We start from the raw sequence: 25,038 nt of genomic DNA, 5'->3' as shown, positions 1-25,038 counted from the left end.
CAACCCTCAATGCCAGAAAGTCTTTCTAACACTCATTATCACATTTGCTGTTGAACCCCTTTACTTATATCGAGTTTATTTGTGCCGACCTCAAACACTCTAAAAGGAGCAGTCAACTTCCATCTTAATTTCCTTTCAGAGCCTTCTTTTAACATTAATCATTATAGGCAGTGTGTTAGATTTAGCTTCTAGTGATTTGTGGTTATTATGGTCATATAAGTGCCTCACATAAGAAGGCTGGAGAGAATCTGTCTTTGGTTGCTGGCTTAAGGAGAGACAGCTGCAAGATGAGTTGAATCGATAAGCCATGATGAACGAGCGGGTCAAAGGACGGAAGCCTTAGTTGTGGGTCGTAAAAGGTCAGTCACGACTGTGCGGATAGATTATTCTGACCTTTGACCTCACAGAAACTGACCAGTCACTCAAGATTTACCTAAACCCAGTTTCATGATGTTGCCATTTTTCTGGCTTTGAAAATAGAATAAAGACAGACTGGCCTCAAAGATTGTTTTCTATTCATTATGTCAACTTCTGCACATGTGCAGGTGATGAAGACCTACCACATGTACCACTCAGAGAGCATTAATGCTGAGAGCAAGCTGAAGGAGGCTGAGAAGCAGGAGGAGAAGCAGATTGGCAGGGGTGACCCTGTCTTCAGCATACGCATGGAGGACAAATACCAGAGACGCAGCTCTGTGAAGAAGATTGAGAAGATGAAAGAGAAGGTAAATACCAGCTTTTACAGTCTGGAAATGTTTTGATCCAGCATGAAAATGAAATCAATGGCCCTCTGTTCACTCTTTCTATAGGCGTCTTTAAGTAATTTAAAGGCTAAAAAGCATCTGACCTGTGTACTGTACAGTCAAGTGAACAGGCTTTGAATTCACAGAAGAGGCCTGAAATTTGTTAAGATTTCGTGGAACATAATGCAATATTAGGGGAATGGATTGTTTCAACGCAACTTTTCCAGGAATGCATTAGGAAATGCTAACGTGAACGATCTGGAAGTGTGAGTCAGGACCCACTGGTCAGTCTGTGGATGGTGACTAACAGTCTCATGTTGGTCTGGTGTAGGATGAAGACATATGGCTCATACTCAGAATTTCTCGTTAAAGCGAAGGACAGAGTCTTTCTTTTTACTATTCTTTTGTTATTTAAAACGGAATGGATCTTATTTCTCCTTCAGTGTTTTGAAAATGTTGTTTTGCCAGTAATCCAGCCCCGGTTCTGTGGCTCAGTGTGCACGCAGAGACATAAAAGCATAATCATTTGTCAAAAGGCAACTCACCACTCATTAAATTCACTCTGTCTCACTCGCTCTGATGTTTCTCATTTTTACCTCTAATTCCCTCATCAGCGTCAAGCCAAGTACTCTGAAAACAAGCTGAAGTCGATCAAAGCACGGAACGAGTACCTGCTGACACTAGAAGCGACAAACTCATCTGTTTTCAAATACTACATCCACGACTTGCCTGACTTGATTGATGTAAGTATGAAACCATGTGATTCTTTTTTCATCAGCCTTGTTTTCAGACATATGGGACATATGGAGTCAGTTTCCAATGATGTCATATTTTTTTGTCCTCTTCATGCAGAAGAATCCTATGTCTTAACTAATCCGGTGTCTTAACTGACCTTTAGATGATATTTAATCTCATAATCAGCTAGGATACTGATGGATTTTGCAGCTTGGTCTAATTTAAAGCTTTTCGATCATCAGACAGGATTGAAGCATCCATACTCTCTTTTTTTAAGATTATGTCACTGTTTTTAAATAGTTTTTTCCACATTTTCCAGATGATCTGACTTAAGAGTAGAGGACACCTCTGTTGACTCCAGCATTCATGCCTTTTTTATCTGCCTTACGTTGAATTGTTTTGGTCGGACCTCTGTGCCATTAGACCAATAAACACTACTTATTCGTGATTTGGCTCACCTGGGTTGTTATTGTTGTTTCAAGAAATAAAGTTGTGGTATTTTACTTGCGTTTCTAAGGTAACAGGAGCAGGTCGGGTTTTAGCAAGAATTTGGGAGTTTATATTCCAGGCAGGTCTGAAGGAGGGGGGAGACGTGCAGCCTCTCCTGAGCGACATGCTGTGTGCTGAAATTACCCCTCTTCCCGCTTTGCTCACAAGCCCTCACATCTCTCCAGGGTGTGTGTATGCGTGTGAGTGAGTGATGCTGTGTGGGATGCACTCTGCATGAGCTGTATGTGCAGACTCACACACATTTGTTTATTGATGAGGAGACTTTTTATAGCTGAAAACAAAATGTGAAAGCAGGTCAGTGGCTGCATTGTGTTTGCAGATCATTCGGGCTGTGGTTGTGTGTGTGTGTGTGTGTGTGTGTGTGTGTGTGTTTGTGTGTGTGGGTTTGACTTTGTGTCCGGGGCTTGCGTTTGTTCTCAGGTTTTTCAAAATTAGCATCACTCTGAAGATAACATTCAGGTTAGGTTATACTAGTCACTCAGGAAGCACTGAAATGGAAACTTAACTTATTTAAAGATCAAGATATGAATTTTTTACCATGTACCTTGTGAATATAAGGTATTCATTCATTCTTTACATCATATCCAACTCCAAACCATATAAACTCAAATTTGTATTGTATTATTTTCACAGTATGTGAAAATTTGTGTTGTGTTTGCTGTGGCCTTAAGTGATTAACACTGTACATTAGGATGTGTTGATTTTTTACTTCAGTACTTGAGATAAAATGGTCCAAAACCAGAGATTTAACTGGCAGTGAAAAGTCTACTATCAAGTAGATGTAACAGCACCAGACAATAAAATGATAAAAGCTACATTCTTACTAATTGGAATCTGCTTAGATTTCCTATATGTACAAGTTGTGTTAAGTGCTCAGAGACAAAGTAATAATGGCTGAAACGGGAACATGAGATTGAACAATGAGATTCAGAAGCTTTGCTGTCAAGATTGGGCCACAAAGTACCTGAAAACAGATATTCGGGAGAGATGTAATGAGAGGGACTCCTGATGGAGCAGATGAATGAGCCCATGCTGCTATTGAGGTATTGCTGGATGAGACACAGTATTTGGACCCTTTTTTCTGCCATTTCCTGGAAGATGTTTTATCCTTTTAAGAAGGCCATGATCTGTCGGCAGGATTTCATGTTTTAACTTCATGGTTTGAAGGCTGATGGTAGTTACTGAGAAGATGGGTCATTTGCTGATTTTTCACATTTAATGTAGGTATTGTTACATCAGTTGATCCACCTAATAATAATAATTGTTATAGTAATAATAAATAGTAATAATTTTCTTTCTTTGTGATTTTTTTTCAGGAGACATCATAAAAAACTGTCATCAGTTAAACCCGCATGTGTCGAGTGTTGAAATCCACCCTTCTGATGTTGATCAACTTTCTTTTTTCTTTTTTTCCAGTGCTGCGATTTGGGCTACCACGCTAGTCTAAATCGGGCCTTGCGGACCTACCTGTCAGCAGAATACAACCTGGAAACGTCCCGCCACGAGGGTCTCGACATCATTGAAAATGCAGTGGACAGTCTGGACCCACGAAGTGACCGTCAGAGGTTCATGGAGATGTACCCTACGGCCTTCTGCCCTCCGACAAAATTTGAGTTCCAGTCTCACATGGGGGACGAAGTATGTGCTGCACTTCTTGTAGTGATCACATCTGATAGTTAGAGTTGTTGTAGTCTTCATCATTTTATTGGTTGAATCTTTGCAATACAATTTTTTTTATTGTGTCTGGGCTGCTGGGTCAGGTTTTACGGGGCACTGAATTTGACAAATCATGTGTTGTTTCTTCCCCTGCAATCATGTAGCTCAACACATGTGAAGAGTTTTATTGTTTGGCTGGCACTTCCCTGATATCGTGTCTGTTTAGTGGCTGTTGCTCCATGGCTGTCTGCCCTCAGTTGGCAGACGTTACTGTGGTTTGCTCTGCAATTGAAGAAGAATTTGGATGCCTACGTACAAGAGCAGCTTACGTGACCTCGTTCCAGCTGTGAACATGTTCAAATTCTGGTCAATGACAATGTGTTTTCCCTTATTTTTTCCAGGTTTGTCAAATCTCGGTGCAGCAACCAGTGAACGGAGAGCTCATCCTGAGGTTCCAGCAGCTGCAGTCTCGCCTGGCGACCCTGAAGATTGAAAACGAAGAGGTAAAATAATACCACAAACATTTTAAATCAGAATTCAGGTATGTGTGGTGCAGGACGGTTTAGGTATGCAAAACTTATCTCTTCATTTCAGTTTTGTTGTCTGGGAGTTTAATTATGTTGCCGATTGTTGGTTGGAAGACAGCTGCAGAGAATTAAAGCTACTAAAGAAAGTTAACTTTTCCCAGAAGTCATCCATGGTGAGACATGAAATGGATGTTGATTATCTTTGAAAATCTTCCAGTTTTTGTTGCATATACACAACACAGACTGACGCACACCTTTATACACCATATGTTTTCTTCTCTCATGCCCTGTAGGGGGTTCTCTCAAATCCTCGTTGTGATACCTTTTTTTTGCACCCACTGCTTGAATTCACTTTCTTGCTTTTATTTGCACAAACCTGCCCCGTGCTGCTCTTTTTTGACATTAGAGGTGCATCTTTCTTCACAGGTGGCACTGTTTTAATGTGTTTGCAGGATGCTCAAGTAACTCTACATTTGTTATGGAACAATGGGAAGAAAGGCTGTGAGTGCTGCTGTTTCAGAGTGCAGTCACGTCCATCATGCTGCTTTTTGTATCACATCTGACCTGTTTTCCCTCTTTAAGCTCACACTGCCGATTTTCTCCTCGTTTCTTCCCCCCCCCCCGACATGCTGCACTTTTTTTCTCTTTTATTCTTCTACAAAGAGGCAGAAACACATCACCTAACTCCCTTGAAATTCACCACGATTTTGTTTCCTTGCTGATCGAACTGTCGGATCTTTTGTGAAACTAACCTAAAATAATCATGACTGTCATAAATGTATCATTGTTGTTCCTCGGGATATAATTTAAAATGCTAAATACAAAATTCGAACTTTCGAATCAATCAACCTCTCTGGCTCTCTGGTTAGGTCATTCCCCAAAATATTTAAAAGAGCTGCCAGAGAGATGTAGACAAAGAACTGGCAACCGTCGTGTTTATGCTTCGGTTTTTCACCAGTTGAGTGGTCTTTATGTGAAGTAGCAGTTGTTTTTGATTTAATTTAGTGCAACTCTGATGCAGCTGTGGAAGAATAATCAGTGAGGAGCATGATGTGGGTGAGATACACTCAACTGTAATGCTCAGTTATGCACGAGTCAACAGTAACATTTTAACCACATACAGATTAAGTTAATGATACTGGTTATTTTATTACAGCCTTAGCTGTAATGCAACAAGTTAACAATCAGCTCTTGAAGTTGACACGTTGGATGTGGCAGCAGGGGGAAAACAAACGGTAACTCTTGTGGGGTGTTGCTGATATGCATTGGTTTGTACAGTAACTATTAAACGTGGTCCAATGAGGGTTTAATGCTGACAGTGTGGCAGTTGTCCAAAGCTCAAGGACGCATGAATCATGTTTTCCTACACATATTTTTTCTGTCTGTGTTTTTAAGGAGAGCAGAAGGATGCACTGGTGGTATCACTTTTACGACTACGTTCTGTTTCTTTCTTTTTATGTGGAGTTTGAACCGTACCACGATCTATGTTTCCAGCTAATCTTGGACTATTTAACTACTCTCCTTTGTCCAAGTAAAACATGTATGGCAGCAGATTTGAGCTACTGGCTAAAGTATGTTTGATGCTGTGACGATGTGTCTGAGAAAATGGCATTCTGCTGCTGCTTCGAGTGCTTCAAGTGACCACGAGTCAACAAGTCATTTTTACTGGGCTCAGAAAAAAATAAAACCAATACGTGAAGATTTATTGCAGCTTTATTTATTGCAGCTTTATTTATATGCAGCTTTATTTGGAATTCAGCTGTACTAATGTACACTTACCCTTTAATTGTTTTTTACAGAAAAATATAACTTTGGAGCACGTGCAAAGCACTGAGGCCCATTTGAGTTTAGCTTAGCATACGAGTGATTTGAACTCCAACTGTATTGTCTGTTTGTGTTAACCCGGTTTTAAGAAGCTCCATCTTGTACAATTTCGGTCAGAGTAACATGTTTGAACCTGCAGTATGAAAGTTTTGCTTTGGCTAGACTAACACAATAAGGGTGTTTATGCATGTAAAAAGAAAATAATCTGAGTTCATTTCTATCAGATCAAAAAATACCTTTTATAAATGTTTCAGACAGAGTTTACGCCACTTTATAGTACTGAGTAGTGAAAATAATCAGCTGCAGCCCTGTTATAGTAGGAACACAGAATGTGTTGTTGTAGAGCAGATTGGTCTGGGTCCTGTTGGTGCCATCACACTTCACACAGCCTGCAGTATTTACAGTATTTCTGAGCACATACAAATGCACCCGTCAATATGTGTGTGTGTGTGTGTGTGTGTGTGTGTGTGTGTGTGTGTGTGAGCTGGCAAGCACTGGTTGCTTCACGTCCTTGTCTGCCTTCCTTGCTGAAGCGGATGTCCTGATGGTTCAGAATTGGAGGGCGCTGCTGCCTCATGTTAGGATCACCAGATGGCCTCTCTTCCTGGGCATGGCGTGCCAGATACATCCTTGAAAAATGAACTTTCAAAGCACCGCTGCGACCTACAAGCTCCACTGTCAACGTATGAGAGGGAAGGGGGATCTGTCTTTATCTGGACAGGAAAAGCTACAGGGCAGAGCTCAATAAAAGAGCAGCTGCTTCCTCGAACGTCTTTGACTCCTATGAAATGGGAAAGAAAACGTACTGAATAATTGACATTTTCTTTCCCCAGTATGACTACATTTTTTTTTGGTTATGTTGTTTGGGTCAACGTACCCCTGTTGGAGGCCTCGCTGTCTTTTTGTAACATTGAAGAAGTCTTATCTTCAAACCCATAATTAGTTTCAAGTCCTCAGCCCACCAGTGTGCTTTGTCTCATTTTCAGATTTAATAATCTGCCCATTTAGTTCCCATTTGCCTCTTTATGACCCAGAGCTTACACTGACTAATTTTCTTCCTCTGGTGTCTGTCATCTTCTCAGCAAATATACAAGCACACTGAGATGTTATTCTCAAGATGCTTCACACTTAACTCTGGCAATCTAATACCATCTCCTTTGCAGGGAGTGTTTGTTTTTCTCCAGATAAATATCAGGGAGGCACATCAAAGCCTCTGAGTGTGTGTGGGGGGTGTATGTTCATTGCTTGATAATCTACAGATTACTCACTTAACTGCAGGGTCTGTTGAAAACTATTGGGCAGCAGTCTGATTTCTGAGATGTGATAATCAATGTTGTAATAACTGTTGAGTGATGTGTTACTTCTGACCTGCTGAACCACACTTATTCATGTGGTGAGGGGAATAGTTTCGGCTTTTGACAGCAGGGAAGTTATTTTCTGGCTGGATAAAAACTTGATTTTCACACTGATTTTACACTGATTTTCTGTTGACTGGTGAAATATGGATATCAAACCGTCGGAAATAGTTGAGTTGCATATGAAAAAATAAGCAAATCTGCTTAAATTTCATCCCAATGGACATAGATCAGGTCTGTTGTGCAGATGCAGGAACTGATGGGCATATCTGGCAGGTTTTTCCGAGAGCTCACTTGTAATTGAGCCCAGAAGTTAACACTGGTAACTTTTGGTCTGCTGAATAATGGATAAACTCAGCAGCTTTTTCACTTGGAGCAGTTCTCTTGCATGCATGGCTTCTGTCTTCATATGACAGCTGGCCTCTCGCCTCTATGTGGCCACCCGGGATGAGACTGCCAGGGGGCAAAAGAGCCCAAACACACTCAAAACGTGTAACTAGTGACTGAATGTCACAATAAGTTACCTATTCTAAGGACCTGCCATGACACTCAAATGTGTTTATTTAGCTATTTAAAGAAATATACTTTAAGGTTGTAGAAGCATCCATTTCCTTCCTTCCTGCTTGCTGTCATTATCTATGCTCCGACCCACAGTGTTTTTCTGTTTAATGACAGGTTGGATAACATAGTACCTACATCCTTATTGTGTGCCCAAATGTGTATGTCAGCGATGTAATCCATTACAACAACACATGGAAGTACTCTGTAAGTTTTGGGTGTTTTTTTTTTCTTTTTTTGATGGCTATCTGACTCACAAGTCAAGCAGTTTTAAAAGTAACAAACTGTGACTTTGTTGTCTCAGTTTGTCTTTTTGACCAGGAATCCACCTTGTTTTCTCATTAGCACCGAGGTTAGACCATTTCTGAGAAATCGGATCACTACCATTAAGCTTGATTCCCTTGTGATCATTAAGAATAATTAGGAGAAACTCTAGCTTCATGTCACTCAGTACTTCCTTGATCTTTGGAGCTTCCACAACAGGGCTGATACAATCACAGCACTTTATTTTCCACCAGTGTCTCCATATCAACTAGTCAAAGAGGCATTTTGCTGGATTTTTCCAGAAAGGTGCCTGTTATTGTTTCTACATCAGCTGGGTTTCTTTTCCGCTGCAGCTTTTCCACATCAGTGACTCATACTCACACTTGATAGTTTCTACACTCCTCCTCCTTGTCTGCCTTTTTTCTTCCTCTCTTTCCATTGTTATTTCTCCTTAAGCTGCTAAGGGCCTTTTACCATACAGGTATACATCCAAAGTCATGTTTGTGAATGATTTTGCTGGTTCTTATGGTCCGACTGAACAGTCACAATCTTAAACTTCAGTTTGAATAATTATTGATTATGGTATCCTGTCAGAGAAACTCATGGTCAAGGCCTTTAAGTTGTTTCCTTTGGAAACCAAAGCACAGCTTGTAACACAAATATCACTGACTAACTGACAAAGGTGTGCAGTGCTGGACAGTTTGTTGTGGATGGAGTGAAGTGGGGGAGTTCCCCTCAGAATGTCCTCCTCAAAGCCTCCGTACTCAGTGGAGAGCACAGACACTATGGCAGTGGCTCTTTTATAATAAGGGACCATTTTCACCTGGTGGAAACCTTAGTATCCGGCTACTTGAAATCTCCATATCCAAATCCAAATCTATTATGTTGTGCTTATTTGCTGTAGAAATCTAGATCAAAGAATGAATGAAGCTGGGACAGCAGTAGCAGCAGTACATTATAATGCAGCACTAATACAATTCATACATTATTGATAATTCTTATTATGAATGACTTTTTACGTATTTTTTTTCTTCTAAAAATTATTTTAATATTCCATGTCCATATCTAATTTTTGTTCTTCTTTTTTCTTGTTTGTACGTCATTCTCTGTGTCATCTTATGTCATTATATAATATTAGTAATGGTAACAGTCTCCGTCTGCTGCACTTGGACTGGTTGATGATCTTTTGTAGTCGGTGGGGCGGACACGCAAGCAAGGCCAAGTCCTGATGTGTTTATGCTTGGGGAGAAGCACAGTTGACAGGGTAGAGGCAGATACAAAAACAAATCTTAAAAGCCTCTGAGTGAAAGTGCCATCTCCAGCCAGGTCTGTCCCTTTTGAGTGCATGCTAATTGATTGCTTTGGCTGGGAGTCATGTTCAGCAGCCAGTGGATCCGTCAGAAAGCACCTGAATCTTTCAGAGTGTCAGAGGATGGAGAGTGTGGTTTTAAGGGAATGCAACGAAACATCTGGTGTGAATAGTGTTATGGTTACGTGATAGTGAAGAGATGACATCAAGCTTTTAAGCTCCTCTTTGCTTCAATAGGTCAAAAAGACATCAGAGGCCACCCTGACCACCATCCAGGACATGGTAACCATTGAAGACTATGACGTGTCTGAGTGCTTCCACCACAGCCGGTCCACCGAATCGGTCAAGTCCACTGTGTCAGAGACGTACCTTAGCAAACCCAGCATCGCCAAGAGGAGGGCCAACCAGCAAGAGACGGAACAGTTCTACTTCATGGTGAGTGCAGGAAGAGCACTGCTTCAGTTGTGCTAAAAGAGAAAGTGATGATGTCATAGATGTGTTTTATATCTGCACAAAATGTCTTTGATGCCTGTTTCTGCTTTTTATTCTGGGATTTCATTCTAAAAGAAGTGTAAACGCATTTCTCTAATCAATTAATTTGGTTTTTTTTTGGTGAATTGGATTTGAACTTCAACTCTTATGCACCCAACACTTGTGAACTCTTTGACCAGCTGGCAAAGGGGTTACCCTCCCCAAAATGTTTCCATTTTGTAAAGCAAAGTGCTATCTTGTTCCAGCGGGATGATGGACATGCTTTGATAAAGGCTTTAAAAGGCTCTCAGTGCGTCCTCTGCCCTGGGCTGTCTTATTGTAGATTGCTGTCTTGAGAGCTGGCTCTCTGGCTGGCACTCAGAGCCGCCGTGTAATTACTCTCAATTCTCCACAGAAATTCCGTGAGTTTCTGGACGGCAGTAATCTCATCTCCAAACTGCAGGCCAAACACGACTTGCTGAAGAGGACGCTTGGTGACGGTACGGTCACAATCCCTTCACTTACTCTCCTCTCAGACTTCTCAGTGTTCTTGTTCTCGCTCCGTTTTGGGTACGGTTCGTCCTCCAGTCTTTCCCCAGGACTCATTAACCCTAATCTGTTTTCACACAGCCAACATAACAAATAATTGCCTCTTTTTTCCACAACTGAAATCTCTTACATTAGATGTTAATCTGGGTTTTAGTCAGTCAAGTCAAACTAAGTAGGATTGTGAACTTTTATTATCCATCTTAGTGACTGATTTGCTACCCATTTACTGCACTGCCATGTATTAAATGGATGGGGGTCATTTCAGTGTTCTCTCCTTGTTCTACATTGGTGGGATCTCAGTTAGTATCTGTCAGTCATTGCACTAACCTCCAGGCCTGGTGGTCTCTGTCAAATTACCCTCTTGATAAGTAATGGAGCCGTGAGCGAACGAGGGAGAGAAAAGCCTTCTGCTTCTCCCTCATTCTTCTTACTCATATTGTTGTACAGAGTCACTCAGACACAGGTCATATCCTGTTCATAGGACCAGATGGCAACCAGTTTGAAACTTCTCCTGTGTGAAAGCTGTATTGTACTTAATCTTACCTGTCAAAACGTGTATCTTTGTGTTGTCCTGTGAGGATTATTGTGTCTGCATGCATGGTAGTTTTACATGCTAGGAGGTGTTTGTACCATAATTGCAATATAGATAGTGTTAAATTCCATGCAAGCTACAAGGCAAAGTGTGTATGCGAGGGTGCACTTGATGGAGTGTGTATGGGTTTTGTTAGTGCTGCTCAAGAGGCCAGTGGTTGTGGACAGATGGCAGGCTTCAAATGCTTCTCTAGCCGTATGCACATTTCACCGCAGGGACCTCAGAGACAGGTCCTGGCATGTCTGGCTTCAAGCTCACATCTCTGTTTTTCTCCTTGCTGCAGGCCACAGAGCTGACTACATGACCACAAGGTAAAACACACACTGCTACGTGCACACACATCAGCACCTGTGGATACTGAATGTTCAGTTTACACTCAATGTTCTTTTACCAGTGACAGAAACTCGAAACACGAGATAATGGATCTCATCCATGACCATAAAAGCAGAGGAATAATATAGCATAGCAAATATTATCACATCTTAAGGTATATCATCATTATGTTCAAATTAACTTTCAGGGCTCAAAAAGAGAGCAATATCCATCTGTCAAGCCAGAAATTTGCTTAATTTGGTTTGTGTGTTTTTAGTATTCTTTAACAGGATTATTCAACAAGTTTTTATTTTCAGAGGCCCAATTTAGTGATTGATTTTTGTTTGAAGGTTTGCAGCCTTAATGATTTGTAGTTTTCCTGTCTGGAGGCGTGTCAGTGCATGTTTGACCAACATAACAGTGAAAAATGTATATTTTGGATATTAGCTGGAACATGCACAGACCATTAGTTTTCAGCTATGGGCGATTGTTAACATTGTGCAACAGACATTTTTACTTCTCAGACAGAAATAATACAATAAAATATGTCACTATGTGTTCTAGGAAACTGTTGAACATTTGTCTTTTTTTTTTCCCTGCTGAAAAAGTATTTATCAGCAGATTAATCATTGGCAAGATTGATTAGTTAGGTGCAGCCCTGCCATAATAGGGATTAAGACTTGTATCTGTAATTATGTAAAAAGGTCTACTTTGGAAACTCATTTGTTAATTCATTTCAGTGTTATGTATAATAACAAGATAGATCTGCTGTGTTAATAGGATTTTTTTTTTAAAAAAACCTCTTCAGGCAATCCATTTAAAAAGTTTCGCCGCTCTGATTAAGCAGCAGGGCCGAGCCAAGCCAAGTCCTGGGCTCTTTTCATCTCTGTCCTACAGGTCACAAGAAGCCAAACTGCATTATGTCATTCACACCAACACACATATTCACACAAACTAAAAGAGGCTGTCCCCTGCAGGGCCTGTCATGAGCTGAATGCTGACACATGTGATACTCCCAGCGGGTCTGACATTTCACTGTGGCCTGTGATATCATGTGGAGGAAGGGGAGGAAAAAAAAGATTACATAAAATGAAAAAAAGTGAATTCATGGGTTTCAGAGATGCCTGAAAATACACTTATTCACCTGTCCATCATGTGGAGTAGAGAGGGGTTTTAAAGATACATCAGCCACAACTTCAGTTCAGGTTTTTGAAGGACGTGACAATGACTGAAGATGAGGCACAAAGAGATGAGAATATTTAAATTGAAAACTGAATTGTTTGCTTTTTCTAATATTTTCTTTGTATCCTAGACATCCCAATGGGCTGTTCAAAACCCTCACAGGCACCCGGCGGGCTAGACCCCGCTCTGTCTTTAATGTTAGATTATTTAATGGTAATTTGGAATCATTTATCAAGGTACTGATTTACTATCTGCTGTTTGACTCTGTTCCCTCTCTTATCTACTTCTTTGTCTTGCTCTGGCTTTATGACCATTTTGGTGGGTTCCTCTAAAACATCTTAGGTTTGATTTATCATTAGCCATCAAACAACAGCATAATGCTAAGATGGATTCTAGAAACCTTCCTCACGAGTCAGTGAGCTTTGGCAGTCTGTCTGAGATGTAGGGTGGCATTAATAGATTAAAAGGCTTGCAGGAGGGAAGGAGGAGCAGTTGGAGGGATAGATATTTGTGTCCGTCAGCTCCCCTGACTCACTGCTGACCTGGCATCACTGAGCTGCTCTGGCAGAGATATTCTCATCCAGAGATAAATGGCAGTCAGGGAGAGAACTCTAAACTGATAAGGTGCGCTGCCTCCCTCCTCCGGCCTCCTCATCCTCTCTCACTGGTGGCCGTGTCGATTCCTGCCTGGTCCTGTCCATTTCACATTGTTCACTTTGGGGTTTGGTGCTGGCATATAGTGGAATGATGGGGCTTTTCTCAGTAAAGGCTTTGGTGGGCAGCTGCTTTGGTCCTAATCTGGATCTTGCTTTTTTTCTCTTTTCTTTCTCTCTTCTCTCCATCTGTAACTCTTCTGGTATTCCTCTGTAGCCGTGGACGACGGAACTCACACACTCGACATCAGGTACACACTCTGAGGCATGTTGGGGGGGCTTGTGCTGCTTGCCTTCACTCTTTTCTTCTATCTCTCCTGCATTAAATAGAGTTTCACCTCATGCTGCTCGTGTGTTATTTTGTTTGTCTCTAATCAGACTTTGACAGACTGAATTGAACATTCCCTCCTTCCAAAGAGATATTCAATCAAAATGATCTTTAGTTTCTTTCTGCAAATTTCCAAGAAGAAACACTCCCATTTCCAAATTCTGATTGAATTTTCCAGTTAAAAAGCAGTCAGCCTGGTCTCACATGTCGAAAGAGATTGCATTACATAACATCCAGACCTGTGCATCAACCCTCACAACTTCACTTCGGTCAATTTTGGCATGGTTGTTGTGTTTGGGCCCATTGTACATCCCTGAGGGCTGTAAACAGATCCACTGTAACAATAAAAGCATGTACTGAGTCCCAGTCCAGCACTGACTCACAGGAGCAGCTGCCACTGAGAAAGAACAGAACCGTGCACATCTAAGTACACGAGAGGAGAAAGCACATCTACCTCTCATCAACACGGACTTTGGAAGTGTGGATCTTTACATAAGCTTTTATTTAAATGAAACCTAATATGTGCTTCGTTTAAAGCATTCGGACAGAATTTACCAACCCTGGAGACCAACTGAAATGAATTGACAAACGTTTATGTACATGCTTGTTATTTTTTTATTGCATTTTCATGAGAAACTGGGTAGAATAAAACAAATGAGAGGAAGTCAACTCAGTCTGTCTCAGGCAGATTTAAACATCCAGACTGTACCGACACTGAAAATGTGCATGTTAGCTTTTTTAAACTCGCGGGACTTTCTTGATCATCACATGTTAGAGCCCAGCTAATGCATTAGCAGGTCCCGATGCAGTTATCACAATGTCCCAGTTTCACCATGTTCGTTAGACACATGGCAGGTGTGCAACAGGAAATTATAGGATGGCAGTAGACTATTTTGATTTAATTATTTGTTTTTATTCCGTTTCGATTTACAATCATTCAAATTATTAACTGCTAAAATTACTGGTCATTTACTGGTTTTAAAATAAATGATGTTTTCAGCTGTTAAATATATCTAAAATCATTATCAGTAATGTGATATTGGTCAAACTCTAGCTCATATTCATGTGACAAAAAGAATAGATTATACATAATCTGAAGTGCATGTTTTTGTTTACTTTGCCTCCAAAGGATTCTGGACAAGCTATACCCCGTGTGGTTGAAAGCTCTATTCGCTACATAAATCTTTATGGTGAGTCACTTGCCACAACTTAGCCAATCATTGATCTATGTTTTTGTTGATTAATTAGTCTCATAACCTAACTGTGACCTTTAGGATTTTGGAGTCTTTCCATTTCTAGTGAAAAGTAATGCTTCAGGAGACATTTATTGTTTGGTTGTGTTCATACTGTATTTTGTTAAGCTGGGGTTTGCTTCACTTTAGTCAGTGAATGTGTTATGGGAAAATTCAGATTTCATTTTGTTTACAGCAATGCATTCTTTTCCACCCAACTTCTTATACATGACAGACAGCTGACAGTAGCTTGAAACAAGTGGAAATTGGTTTTTAATAGATATTTGAAAAGACACCCCAAAGAATTTTGAGTCTAAGGTGTGAAGACAGCTGTGCGTTTGCTGGGTCGCCAACCAATGAGGTTCAGGGAGAAAACTAAAAGGAGACGAACCGCAAACTAATTTTGCTTTGTTCTAACTCTTGACCTCACCCCTCATTAAGTTTTAATTCCAGCTGGAACACACTTCAGCTTGATTGCGGTCTCCCAGACTCATTATTATCTTTAATTAGCAAAGCAAAGGCGCTTAACGGACAGGATGTGCTTTTTAGCTCCAAGTGAAGAAACTTTTATATATGTATAAATGCATGACTGCCACCGTGGACATTTTGTGTCCTCCTGTTTCTCCTTGTCATTGTGCTCTGTCTCTGTCTTTCTCTTTGCTTCTAAAGGCCTCCAGCATCAAGGAATATTTCGTGTTTCCGGATCCCAGCTGGAAGTAAATGACATCAAGAACTCATTTGAAAGAGGTATCAGATCCACAACTAACTATGACCCATTAAATGGACCATTTTAACCACTTTTTCTTCTTCTTCTTGTATTTTAGCTATTTCTGTTTCACAAAACACCAGCCGTATTTTTGATAAATCAAGATGTCCAACTGACTTGATCACATTTCTGTGTTTTAGGAAACGACCCTCTGACAGATGATGAAAATAATCATGACATCAATTCAGTGGCTGGCGTTCTCAAACTGTATTTCCGTGGACTGGAGAACCCTCTTTTCCCCAAAGAGAGATTCAATGATCTGCTCTCTTGCATCAGTAAGAACACATCAGTGAAGCGCTTTGTCTGAGATTCTCTCTTTGTTGTTTATCATGTCATAAAATAATTGGTTGGCTGTTTAATCTTCTAGTTTTTTTGCATTCAAAAGACATATGAATCAAATTTGTATGGCTTAAGACGCTCTCACACGTTCTCACACATCCCTGCTGGCAAATTAACTTTAGTCATACAGCAATTCTAAAAAAATGTCCTTTTCCCCTTCTCTTTCATCCATCAAAACTGAGCTGTTTTGCAGCTGTTTCTGCAAAGTGAAGTTTATTCTTCAGCTCCAATGTCTTACACAGCTTGTAACACTTGGAGTTGTCCATATCCAAGGAGCCAATTGATTCCTACTGTAGCTTTGAGAGCTGCCACAGATTTGGTGATTCTCTTCCCTCTCTCAGATTTGAAGCACAAAGTTTACAGCACCTCATTTGCTGTGTTCCAAACAGCTTATGTTAGATCTGAATGGAAACATCCAAGGTGTTTCTTCACATTAGTTGTATTATCCATATGTTGCAAATGGCATATTTTATACACCGTGTGTATTAGATCAAGTTGTGCTTTCTGGAAAGTTCCACTCCACAACAACACAGTGTTAAGTTAGTATAACTTTGGGACTACTTAACCTTTCTCCTACTTCTTGTGCTTGTTCTTCTTCTTTGGTGTTTTACAGCATTTTTAAACTAAAATGTGCAAAATGTTTGGGTTCAGTTTGATTACCAAACGGTTGAATATCCACAGTCACATGGGCACATGTGCTGCGGTGCCTGTTTCTGTGTGTTTGCATGCGCAGTTTGTGTGTTGAAGCAAACGTTTGTGTACTGTAAAGTGTGTGTAAAATTTTCTGTGTGTGTTTCCTCGGTGTACCTTCACACATTTATGCTGGATGAGTGATGGGGATTCCCTGTTTACATTCCCCAACTCAACATGCCAGTGACTGCAGTGTGGGCTGAGCGCCCAGCAGGCTCCATTTCAAACCAGCTACAAGATCACTTTTCCATTAAACTCCTCTCACGTCACTGTTGTTTTTTTCATACTCATCACAGTATGTAATTGTATTTTAGAACATATCTTTAAATAGTAGCTTCTGAAGTGCTCAATAGCCAAACAAGATCCTAGTTAGGTAGTCATGCAGAATGAAATGCATCACAAGTATCCCAGAAGCCTAAATCCCAGATGGCACAGAGTGGCGAGAGGGTGATATGACTATTTTTAGCAGCCTGCACAGCCCCAGCTTAGCCAAGTAAAACGGGTTGCTTCAGGTGGAACAAATGATACGGTAATGAAAGACACAAATATTTACATGTTGCAAAAAAGCAGCTGCAGAAAGAGTCAAAATGTCTGGCCGACAAATTAAGATACATTGGTGAAGTTTACTGCAAAGAAGTTTTTTTGTGGGTATCATACTTATTTCTGTAAGGGTGAGAAAGAAGGGGAAGAGGTTTTTTGTGAATTACGTTTCAGGACATGCTGTTTACTTTAAAGCAGGGTAAACTGCTTGGTGTCCTTTTCAGGGGCTAACGAAGAGTTTAAACTTCCTTTTCTCTTTCCTCTTCCTGCGTGGTATGAGCACGGTAAATACATTTCCTGTTGCCTGAACAGACATAAAACCACAGACACACACACACACACACACACACACACACACTTTACATTTCTGCTCTTCAGTTCATTCTTTGTTAATTCACAAAGAATTAACTGATGTGACACACCAAGTCAGCCACTTTCGATGGAAGAGGCTTAAATTGTTTTACCTTTTGATAAATCATATCAGCTCTTTAGATCAGTGCTTTCAACATAAGTTTGCAAGAAATATACAGAAATAAAGCTAGAAGGTCTACGAGACAACGTTATTATTTGATGAATAATGTACATGTTTCCTTTTATTGCTCTAATAGGAATAGAAAACCTGTATGAGAGGGCGCTGTACATCCGTAAGATCCTGCTTACCATTCCCAGATCAGTTCTGATTGTGATGCGCTATCTATTCGCCTTCCTCAACCAGTAAGTCTTTAGACAATAACCAGCAAATTTATTGAAACCCTCACTGTTCAAGTCTTGATAAGATGTAACCCTAACTTATGAGGTCTCCTGGATGTCATGATTTGCTACTACAATTTGTGATGCCTGTTTATTGCTAACATGTTTCTTCCTCCACCATTTTCTCTCTTTCCAGTCTGTCCCAGTATAGTGATGAGAACATGATGGATCCGTACAACTTGGCCATATGTTTTGGCCCCACCCTCATGCCCACGCCAGACAGCCAAGACCAGGTCTCATGCCAAGCTCACGTGAATGAGATCATCAAGACCATCATCATCCATCACGAGAGCATCTTTCCTGATTCCAAAGAACTGGATGGGCCCATCTATGAGAAGTGCATGGCTGGGGGAGACTACTGGTGAGAAACGCATCAACATCCTACATTGACTATATTACAAATCAAATAATTGTTGGGCTTTAGTTAGTGTGCATCACAGCTATCTATGAGTCAAGTAGTAGATTATCTATTATTAAAGGCAAAGGTAGAAAACATTCAGATGAAATCACATCATGCAGCTGCTCAGAATTCCCAGACGAGATGGTTTAAAGTTTGACAGATGGCGGTGTCCTTATTCCATTATTGTTCTTGTAAATGTAATGAAGGCATGCAGCCAGACTTTTTTCATTTGGGTCTCACTAAACTTGTAAGTCTGCATGAGTTGTTAGCACTGTAGCTTTCTCACTAGTTATACTCACTAATTATACTCACTAAAAGGGCAGCTATGGTTAAGAAACATGACGAAGTATGCTTGTATAATGTGTATTAGCACAGACTTTAGATGGACATCTTTTTAGGTGCGACAGGCTGAAACAAACACTGTGATTACGTCGTTCACAGCAGGAGAAATAGAGCGAGGTCTCCTGGCAAGGAAGTAATGATTAAGCAAAATGCAGCACATACTCAAGTCAAACAAGTGAAACTCAAGGCTCCTTGCCAGCTCCACATCTGTACGTGGGACTTATAGCATATTTCTTCCTGTCTTTATCGAGGCTGACTGGTGACGGAGGGGGGGGGGCTAGAACTAATCACCCGTCTCAACGTGGCCTTATCCCTTGGCAATGCATAAGAAGCCCTTGAGAGATTTGTTGTCTTGGCAGCCTCTCCTCTCTTTCTTGGTGAAGAGGAGGTGGCAACTGACATGTTAGCATGGGAGGAGAGGCTCCATTCCTGGCAGAGGTAATCTGTGGAGATGGGTTTGTCGTCTTACTGCCAGCTCTCACAGCACGATGCCAGAAGAGCAGCGTTTTAAAAAAAAAAAAAGAGGGCCAATCATCGACGGAGGCTCTAAGACTCTCACAGAGCCCTAATAATGATGGCTGTTTGAACTTCCTCTATGTCTCATTAATGTCATCTTCAGTGACTGTGGAGATTTTAGGGGGAAAACTGATACAGGAAAAAATAGTGAAAGAAGAAGTGACGGTAACAACCGCACAATAGGGGGAAAAGCGTATTGGAACCTTGATTTGACCCCTGTTGTAACTGATGTTTTACATGTTTTTCCCCACAGTGAGAGCCCCTACAGTGAGCATGGAGCCCTTGAGGAAGTGGACAATGAGGGAGGGACAGAGACACACACCAGCGAGGATGGTGAGTGACTAATAATAATCCAGCAAGATCTGTGTAGAAATGTGTCCTTATAGACTTCCATTGCACTGAACGTTTCAAGTGAACTGAGTTTTGAGCAAAGCCATTAATGGAAAACCTTTATTAAGATTAAAAAAAGCTCCTGACATGAACTCACATGTACTGCGCTGCCCCCATGCTTTGTCCCAATTTCAGCTTTCATCCCTGTCTGTGGTGTTTGGAGGTTTAAACCAAGTTCTCATCAGCTCTCAGCTCTGGGTGGCTAATCCTCCCTTTCTGCCTGTTAAATGCATTAACATTGAGTGGCCAGGGAACTGAGCTCAGAGTGATGGACAAGCATTCATATTCTAATGGCTCTGCTTCTCCTTTGGGCCTCAGGACATCTCCACATCCACATTTTATAAAATCCAAGGTGGTCTGCACCCTCTTGGCCCCTTGGGAGAAAAACATTGTTTTTTAAAGGTCTTGGTCTTGGATTCTTTTTTTTTTTTTTCCAAGTTCCCATGAGTTTTTTCTTCTTTCAGTTCTTTGACAATAATCGGTGTTAAAGTAGTTTGTGAAATGTTTGGAATTTGTCAAAAGTTTCAGATGTTCCTTGCGTGTTTAGAAATGAAGGATTTTTCCTCAGTGCTTAATTACATTTCCATATGTCAAAGAGGAATATGATGAAATATTAAAAGCCCAGGCCTGTGTAGACTTTTGAGGGATGTGGGATAAGTTGTGTGAGCATGCGTGTGGTCCATTGTTTGCATGAAATGGATACCATTCAGTCAGGTCAGGTTTAAATATTGAGTGAATTAGTTGAAACCAGATGTTCAGAGGCAGCCAAAAGTTGCTATTTGTTTCATAATGAAAAGCATAAAAAGACTATTAAAGATGGGGGGGAAAAACCTGTAGTTAAACCGAGTCGTCACACTTTATGACAGACTTTCCTAACCAGGCTCCACTATGGCTGCGATTCTCCATTTCACACCCAGCGACTGGCTTCGGGACTCCCCATCAACACTCATCATCAGTCTCCATTGGAAAAGTTTGAAAAATAACTCATGATATTAGCAGTCAACCACTCTTTTTCAAGCTAAGGCCATCATTATAATGTTCTACTACATGACAAGACCTTGACACCTCTGCATGTTGAAATCTTCACTGTGAAACACAGATGGAAACTATAGACTTGTTAATTACTAAAAGACTATTTTTTCTCAACCATGGTTTTGTTCCAAAAGCTTCTCCGGGCAGACTGGGAGGAGGATGTTCTCACTGACCGGGTCCCTCCTGGTGGAGTCTTGAACTGTGGTCAAGTGATTGTCATCAGTTATTTTTAGATCCCCATGACCTCATTTGGATTTCAGACACAAAAGCAAACGTCTTTTCCTGTTGAGTTACCAATGCTCTGTTCCTGCAGACTTGAATCCTTTTTTCTTTCCTGTTTTAGCAAGGCTCAAGATGTGCTTATTCCTTTTCCCCCTTTTTAATTAAGTGAATACAGCACAGGCAGGGAAAGAAAGAGTCTAACTAGCGGTCTGGAAGTCTTTGTCTTATTGGCACACATGAGTGTTGAGTGTTAGAGCTCATTATCAGAGATAGATGATCTGGACAGGCCAGATTTGCACAGCCCCATAAGTAAAGCAAACCATATGTCATGTTGCTTTTATCAGGTGTCGGGGGGTGTTGGTTGTTTTTTAATTTAATTTAAGGGAATGTCCATTAGAGAAACTATTTGGGTTAAAAGTGGAGGTCCTGAGTCTTTTCTATGGTTCAGTAGTTTCTATAACTTCTGCTCTGCAGCTGCTATGAGGAAAACTTCTTATGCCAAAACTATCAAAAGTTACATTTTTCTAATTTTATGGTTTGGTTGATCACAGCAAAGCAGAAAGCAACAGACACACACCACCTGCTTTTTCTCTCCTTGGTCTTTACGTTGGGTTGACCCCTTTTTTAAAAATCTTGTTTTGTGCTCCTTTTTGTTTTGTTTGAAAAAAAAAGAAAATACCTTCTTATTTAGATGAGCCTTTGATTATTCTGAAACTATTTAAAAGTGTAAATATGTGCCCTGACCTCGGTTTTCTTTTTTTCTTCTTTTTTTTTAATCAAAGCCAGGATGCCTGTGTCAGACTGACATCCTAATATCATTAGAAATATATAATTATACAATTTTAACCGAGAAAGTAATGGTATCAGCCTGTGTTGCTTTTTTCCCTAAAAGGAACTATCATAATAATTGTCAGCCGTGAGATTTCCAGCAGATATTAATGGTCCCCAGAGAGTGATTCCCATCTGATATGTTCACTGGCACAATCGGCTTTCCTGCCTCTGGTACTGGCACAAAGTTTTTATTTATATTGGGACATTTTTTGCAAATACTTTGATGTATGATTAGCTATTGGTATTCCTATTATCCTCAAGTGCACTTTGTGTTTTGGGAGTGGCTGTTAAACAGGTTAAAAGTCAACTGTCCTCCACACAGCTGTCCATTTTTATTTCCTCCTCTAACCACCAACTGATTAAAACAACAATGAAGTTGATACACAAGAGACAAATGCTCTGAGACTTGGCATAATTCTGTCATGGAGCATGGCTGTCATGCAGGGAGATTAACGTTCTGTTATTAGAATGGCATTTCTTATGCACCCTCAATACCTTGATGTACAATCTGCTGGTAAATTCACTGCAAGGTCAGAGATGAACTAACTGGCATATTGATTATCTATCACTTTGCGAGATCCATCTGGATGTCCTTGTTGTCAGATTCCCTCACAGGCATACTGTACATATTGGATTGCACGTGTTAAAGGGAAATAAATGTTACTGTGAGGAACAAGTCATCCCTTTTCCCATAAAAGCCATATTTATTTCTCAAGTCAAGCACAGTGACCCCTATAAAGATTAATATTTGCATTCAGAAAAAAAGGGTTAATCACAGCATTTTATGCCTTCTTTTTTTGCATTGATCCCAACTACATTTCACACCAGGTTTCTGCTTTCTATATATGAACATTGCAGTACAGCAGCATCCACAGAGACTGCGCTCCACTGGCTTGTGCAGGACGTCTGACAGTTCATATCTCTTACACCACAGGCCTCCAACTCTCACTGTTCCAACTTCTCTTTCCCTCCAGTCTCAGCTTGCATGTGTGTATGTTTGTGTGCAATCTTGGAAGGTTCAGTCTGAAGGAGTTATAATTTTATAGCATGACTTGGGGGATCCTTTACCGCACTGAGATTTGAGTTTATAGTGTTCTGCTTCGAGCCTCAGTCACGTCACTGCAGTGCTAGCATGTGTGCGCCTTGGATAAACATTTGCAGATCAGAAAATGGATATATTGAAGCGAATGAAAGGGTTGAAGGAAACAGAGAGGCAGAAAATTCCTCTGCATGGATCAGGCTGCCTGCCCTTAGCCTTATTAACGGCCTTGTCGGCTGTAGTGCAGTCCAATTAATTCAGACAGTAAATTCCTGCTTGTCACATTTCATCTGAGCCACATCACATCCATACTGTCGATCCTGACAACCCAGCGATGCAAGGACGATGGAAAGTTAATGGTGGAAAAAATAGAATAAAAATACATAATTTAAAAAAAGGATAATCGCAGAAATGCAAAAATCTCCACTCTGCTCAGAGCCAGTCTCGTTCTTTCTTTTCTTACATGGACTGATCTGGAAGTTAATCTCACCCTCCTGAGAAAGATATGTCACGGTGCCTTCTCACACCTTAGACAAGTGTCATCCATTTACTTTGCCGTCTTCCTAGCAGTAGATATATATATAGAGAGAGAAATTGTGCTAGGGTGTGGCTGTGTCTGCCCAGGGACCCCCTGTCTGACTTGAAATGAGAAAGAGTGTTGGGAGGAGAGCAGAGGTAGGAGTGAGGGAGGAATAAAGATGCTATTTTTAGATCCCTGTTGCTGTAGTGCGTGCATAGGGGCTTGGCGATGTGTACCTTTTGAATACAAAAGTCGACTGGAGGTACTGTTATGCTCAGTTTGGAGCTTTACTGTGCAGATAATCTCAAAGAAAGCATTACCAATTTAGTGGTTAGTTGTATTCTTTCCAGGTCTCCCTTATGTTTATTTCCGTTCCCACTGATCCAGGGCTCTACTTGTACTATTATTGAGTAGTTATCACGCCAGTCTAATGATCCATATTGTGACTGACGTGCCCCTGAGTCATATAGATCCTCTCTCTCAGGGATCTATAAATATCCTGTTAAAGCTCCTCAGGGCCTGTTGTGGCCCAGGTCTGATAGAGTTGGGTTACTATTGACCACAACTTAAATAGGCAACTAGCTTAGAACACTTGAACACCATGTGCTGTAAATGTGCTGACATGTGTACAAACAAGCAGGATTTTCCAGCTAACACGCACTTGTAGAACCACATGTTTTGCTTTCTGTTGCAAGACCGCAACACTGGGATCAATCACTGTTAAATGTCTGCACCAGAGATAGTGGCCGTCTCTACTTGATGTATTTGCCTTGTCTGAGATACCTGACCTGTTTAATCCTCTTTCTGTTGACAGAGGGTGAGCCCATTGAAGCCATTGCCAAGTTTGACTACGTTGGGCGCTCCTCTCGAGAGTTGTCCTTCAAGAAGGGCGCCTCCCTACTGCTTTATCAGCGGGCGTCTGAAGACTGGTGGGAGGGACGGCACAACGGCATTGATGGCCTGGTGCCACACCAGTACATTGTAGTCCAGGACATGTGAGTGATTTAAGTTGCATAGATGGATTTTAATCATTGAATTTTAGTCTGTTTTTCCCCATTCTTGTTTTGAATGCAAGTCAAAGAGCTGCGTCATGCACAGAGGTTGCACACACAGGGAATACTAACTAGTCAGGTCAACTCTAATGACCACATATCTTCCTTTGGGCATTTATAAAGGAAAAATTTGACTTTGTGATATTAGCTTTCATGCCAAGATTAAAAGAAAAAAGTCATACAGTACATTCTGTATATATGAATCTGCTGCCAGCTGCTGGCTAACTGAACACAAAGTCTTATTAAACATCTTGTTTGATTTAATCAATGTAAAAACCTCAATGTAAGATAACCAAGTATTATCTTGTGCCTTACAGTGTTTTGATTTTTAGCCTATAAAACACAGCAAATGTATATCTACACACGCTGTTGTAGCAACTACATAGTTCTACTGAACAAAAAATTGTATCCCAGTGGGTTAAACAGCTCACTTGTCTTTGTTTATTTTGCTCCTAAAGAGGCTGCAGGCCATCAGTTGACCACAGGGTCATGCATAGAGCACCTTCAGCCTCATTTGTCTTGCCCACCACCCTTATCCCTGCTCAGCTGTGGAGTGTTCTCCATCTCCGAGGTCCTTCACCAGCCCTGCTGTCACCGTCTGGTGCTCTCACCCTAACAAGCGTACACTCCTGTCTCAGTAACTGTTGGTGCCTAATGGACCGGATTCGCTGTCTCGTTAGGAGTGGAACAGAATCACTCCAATCACTTAGTAGCTGGCTGACAAAATGGCCATTTAGAATTCCTTCTTGCTCCTTCCTCCTCTCTAGCCTGCTGCTGTCCCGTCAGTGTGCGCCTCTATCAATAATTCA

The 25,038-nt window shown here is 40.9% G+C and overlaps 1 protein-coding gene across 8 annotated transcripts in view; it reads left to right on the top strand.

Moving 5' to 3' along the window:
• Positions 1–25,038, top strand: part of srgap1a (SLIT-ROBO Rho GTPase activating protein 1a) — a 77,345-nt gene that overhangs the window by 44,597 nt on the left and 7,710 nt on the right. For 3 of the 8 annotated variants that reach the window (XM_072385440.1, XM_072385439.1, XM_072385443.1), the window contains exons 5-19: positions 546–725; positions 1,358–1,486; positions 3,405–3,626; positions 4,046–4,147; positions 9,719–9,916; positions 10,368–10,452; positions 11,377–11,404; positions 12,718–12,823; positions 14,698–14,758; positions 15,470–15,547; positions 15,707–15,841; positions 17,744–17,849; positions 18,022–18,246; positions 19,397–19,476; positions 23,992–24,172. In XM_072385440.1, coding sequence (XP_072241541.1) covers positions 546–725; positions 1,358–1,486; positions 3,405–3,626; positions 4,046–4,147; positions 9,719–9,916; positions 10,368–10,452; positions 11,377–11,404; positions 12,718–12,823; positions 14,698–14,758; positions 15,470–15,547; positions 15,707–15,841; positions 17,744–17,849; positions 18,022–18,246; positions 19,397–19,476; positions 23,992–24,172 — 1,916 coding nt within the window. The other 5 variants (XM_072385442.1, XM_072385441.1, XM_072385446.1 and 2 more) reach the window with 4 other exon arrangements.

Source organism: Leuresthes tenuis, unplaced genomic scaffold (genome assembly GCF_036924035.1).
Source record: "Leuresthes tenuis unplaced genomic scaffold, fLeuTen1.0.hap1 SCAF_5, whole genome shotgun sequence".
Lineage (NCBI taxonomy): Eukaryota > Metazoa > Chordata > Actinopteri > Atheriniformes > Atherinopsidae > Leuresthes > Leuresthes tenuis.
This window is presented reverse-complemented; position numbering and strand designations above follow the sequence as displayed.